This window comes from Rhagoletis zephyria, unplaced genomic scaffold, assembly GCF_001687245.7.
Source record: "Rhagoletis zephyria isolate East Lansing unplaced genomic scaffold, Rhagoletis_zephyria_1.1 Rzeph_scaffold_48013, whole genome shotgun sequence".
NCBI lineage: Eukaryota > Metazoa > Arthropoda > Insecta > Diptera > Tephritidae > Rhagoletis > Rhagoletis zephyria.
Genome location: NW_016205068.1, coordinates 1 through 2,205, shown reverse-complemented (window position 1 = coordinate 2,205; position 2,205 = coordinate 1). Strand labels below are relative to the sequence as shown.

The 2,205-nt window shown below is 41.0% G+C and overlaps 1 protein-coding gene across 1 annotated transcript; it reads left to right on the top strand.

Annotated features, from left to right (window-relative positions):
• Positions 1–199: 199 nt before the first annotated feature.
• Positions 200–2,058, top strand: LOC108355638 (probable helicase senataxin; the record flags this gene model as incomplete). Its single annotated transcript, XM_017606787.1, has 2 exons — positions 200–1,232; positions 1,287–2,058. Coding segments are annotated over exons 1-2 (1,805 nt in total), but the record flags the coding sequence as incomplete, so codon positions are not given.
• Between the last annotated feature and the right edge of the window lie 147 nt (positions 2,059–2,205).

Below are 2,205 nucleotides of genomic sequence, written 5' to 3'. Positions count from 1 at the left end.
CAACCGTCATAGAATCTTATCTCAACACTACACATACTTCTCTCAAGTAACATCTACACTGGAGCTACATCGTAGGCAACTTTTGTGATTTCTTCCGTTTATAACTAGGCGTAGGTTTTTTATTTCCATCGCCATCATCAACGCAACAACACCTTCGGTCAGCCAACAAAAACCACAAACTATAAACAAATTAACTGCCATGGGAAATGAAATATCGCCCATTGTTCAGCTTTCTGGCTCAGAACAACCTGAACAACAAATTTCAATTTCGTTTCACCCAGCCCGTTCCGTCTACAATGATGATGACTACTACTTGCAGCCACCAGAGGACAAAGATACTTTTTACGAAAATGACGGAGAAGCATTTCTCAAAGCGCTCCTTTCTCTTGATTTGGCCGCCTTACGAGAGGACAATTCAAAAGATGATAAAAAGAAAACTACAGAGCTGATCACCAATCACATTTTGGCTAAAAACATGTTCATCCACAACTTGAGTGAGCTGCCTTTGACTTATGATTCTATTTCCATGTACAAGCAGTACTACCTATCGCTGATGTTCTACAATGGTTGGGCACAGATTGTCAGTGACTTCTTTGAGCAGGATGAAGAAAAAAAACCAAAAAGTTCCCCATTAGAGTTGGAGCTGAACGTCACAATAACTAAGGAAGAGTATTGCTTGCTCTATTTGAGAACACAAATCGAATGGAAATATCTTCATGCTAAAAAGTACAAAATTGAAGAAAATCTTGTTCTTGTACAAGTCGAAGAGAGTCGAGATCCTACTGTTCTTGCTAATAAGACAAAAACAGCGTTGGGTTTAGTTTTAAACTATAACTGGGAGCTAGAAAAGGATATACGTCGAAAGTTCAATCCCCACCGACTAATTTCTGACTATAAAAAAGTAGAGTACACAGTGGCAGTTTTCGACAGTTCAGCGTTTCAAACGCTTCTTGAAAACAGAAAAGATACTTTAACTATTACACCAATTTGTTATACTCGACCCATTCTTCGTCAAGTAGAAACGTTGTCGTCTATGTGCTACAAAACAGACTTCAAAAATGCTTTTCTTAATCCTGACCGCAGTGTTTTTGCAACTAATTTTGAGCAACCTGACAATTTTAGAATGCCTGATGACACGAAAAAGTTTAATAGCAAGCAAAAAGATGCTATTGTTGCCTGTTTTAATGCAGTAAATCAAAAAAAGCATTTGAATCAAACGGTGATGATACAAGGTAGGAAAACTTGTTAATTTATATGAAATGACAAAATTTGTCTTTTTTCACTAGGTCCTCCAGGCACTGGGAAAACGCACACACTGGTGGCCATTGTAAAGAGTCTTCTGCTGAAAAACAACACTTTCACATCAACACCTGATCGCATTCTCATCTGCACGCCTTCCAATGGCGCCATTGATGCGATTGCCCTCAGACTACTGGAAACCAACCTGAAACTCGTTCGAATTGGTAACTTTGACAAAGTCCATCCAGAGGTGGCCCATTGTCACCTACAGTCGAAAGTGAGCCGGGAACAAAGCTATGCACAACGGAAGGAGCAAGAGAAGAAAGTGCTTAAAGATGCTCATGTCATCCTAAGTACGCTAAACAGTGTTCAAAATGACTGTATGGAGGATTTTAAGAAAGGCACTCCATTTCGCTGTATCATCATCGACGAAGCGGGTCAGTCGACGGAGCCGGAACTGTTGATGCCGCTCGTCTACCCGACCTCAAAACTGATTCTAATTGGTGATCACCTGCAACTGCCCGCTACCGTTAAATCTAACTCTGCCCTGAGCAAAGGCTACGGTCGATCGATGTTTGAGCGTTTTTACTGCCACCTGGAAAACACCGAGTCTCAAAATGCCTACTCGGCCAGTCCGGTGTTAACGCTGCAGCGTCAGTACCGAATGGTGGAGGATATTTGTCAGTTTCCTTCCTGGAAGTTCTACAATGATCAACTGGAAACGGACAAAATTGGCTGGAATGAGGACATTCCAATTTATCCTTATTTGGTCTTTGATGTGTGCAACTCAAAAGAGGCAAAAACGGCATCATTCAGCAAGTACAACGTTCAAGAGGCAACTTTTGTCTGTTGCCTTATTAAAGCAATTTTTTCTTCCCTTGGATACAATTTGACCAAGAATGTTCCAGAGACGTTAGATGACTTCACCATTGGGATCATCACATTTTACGGAGGACAGAAAGACGA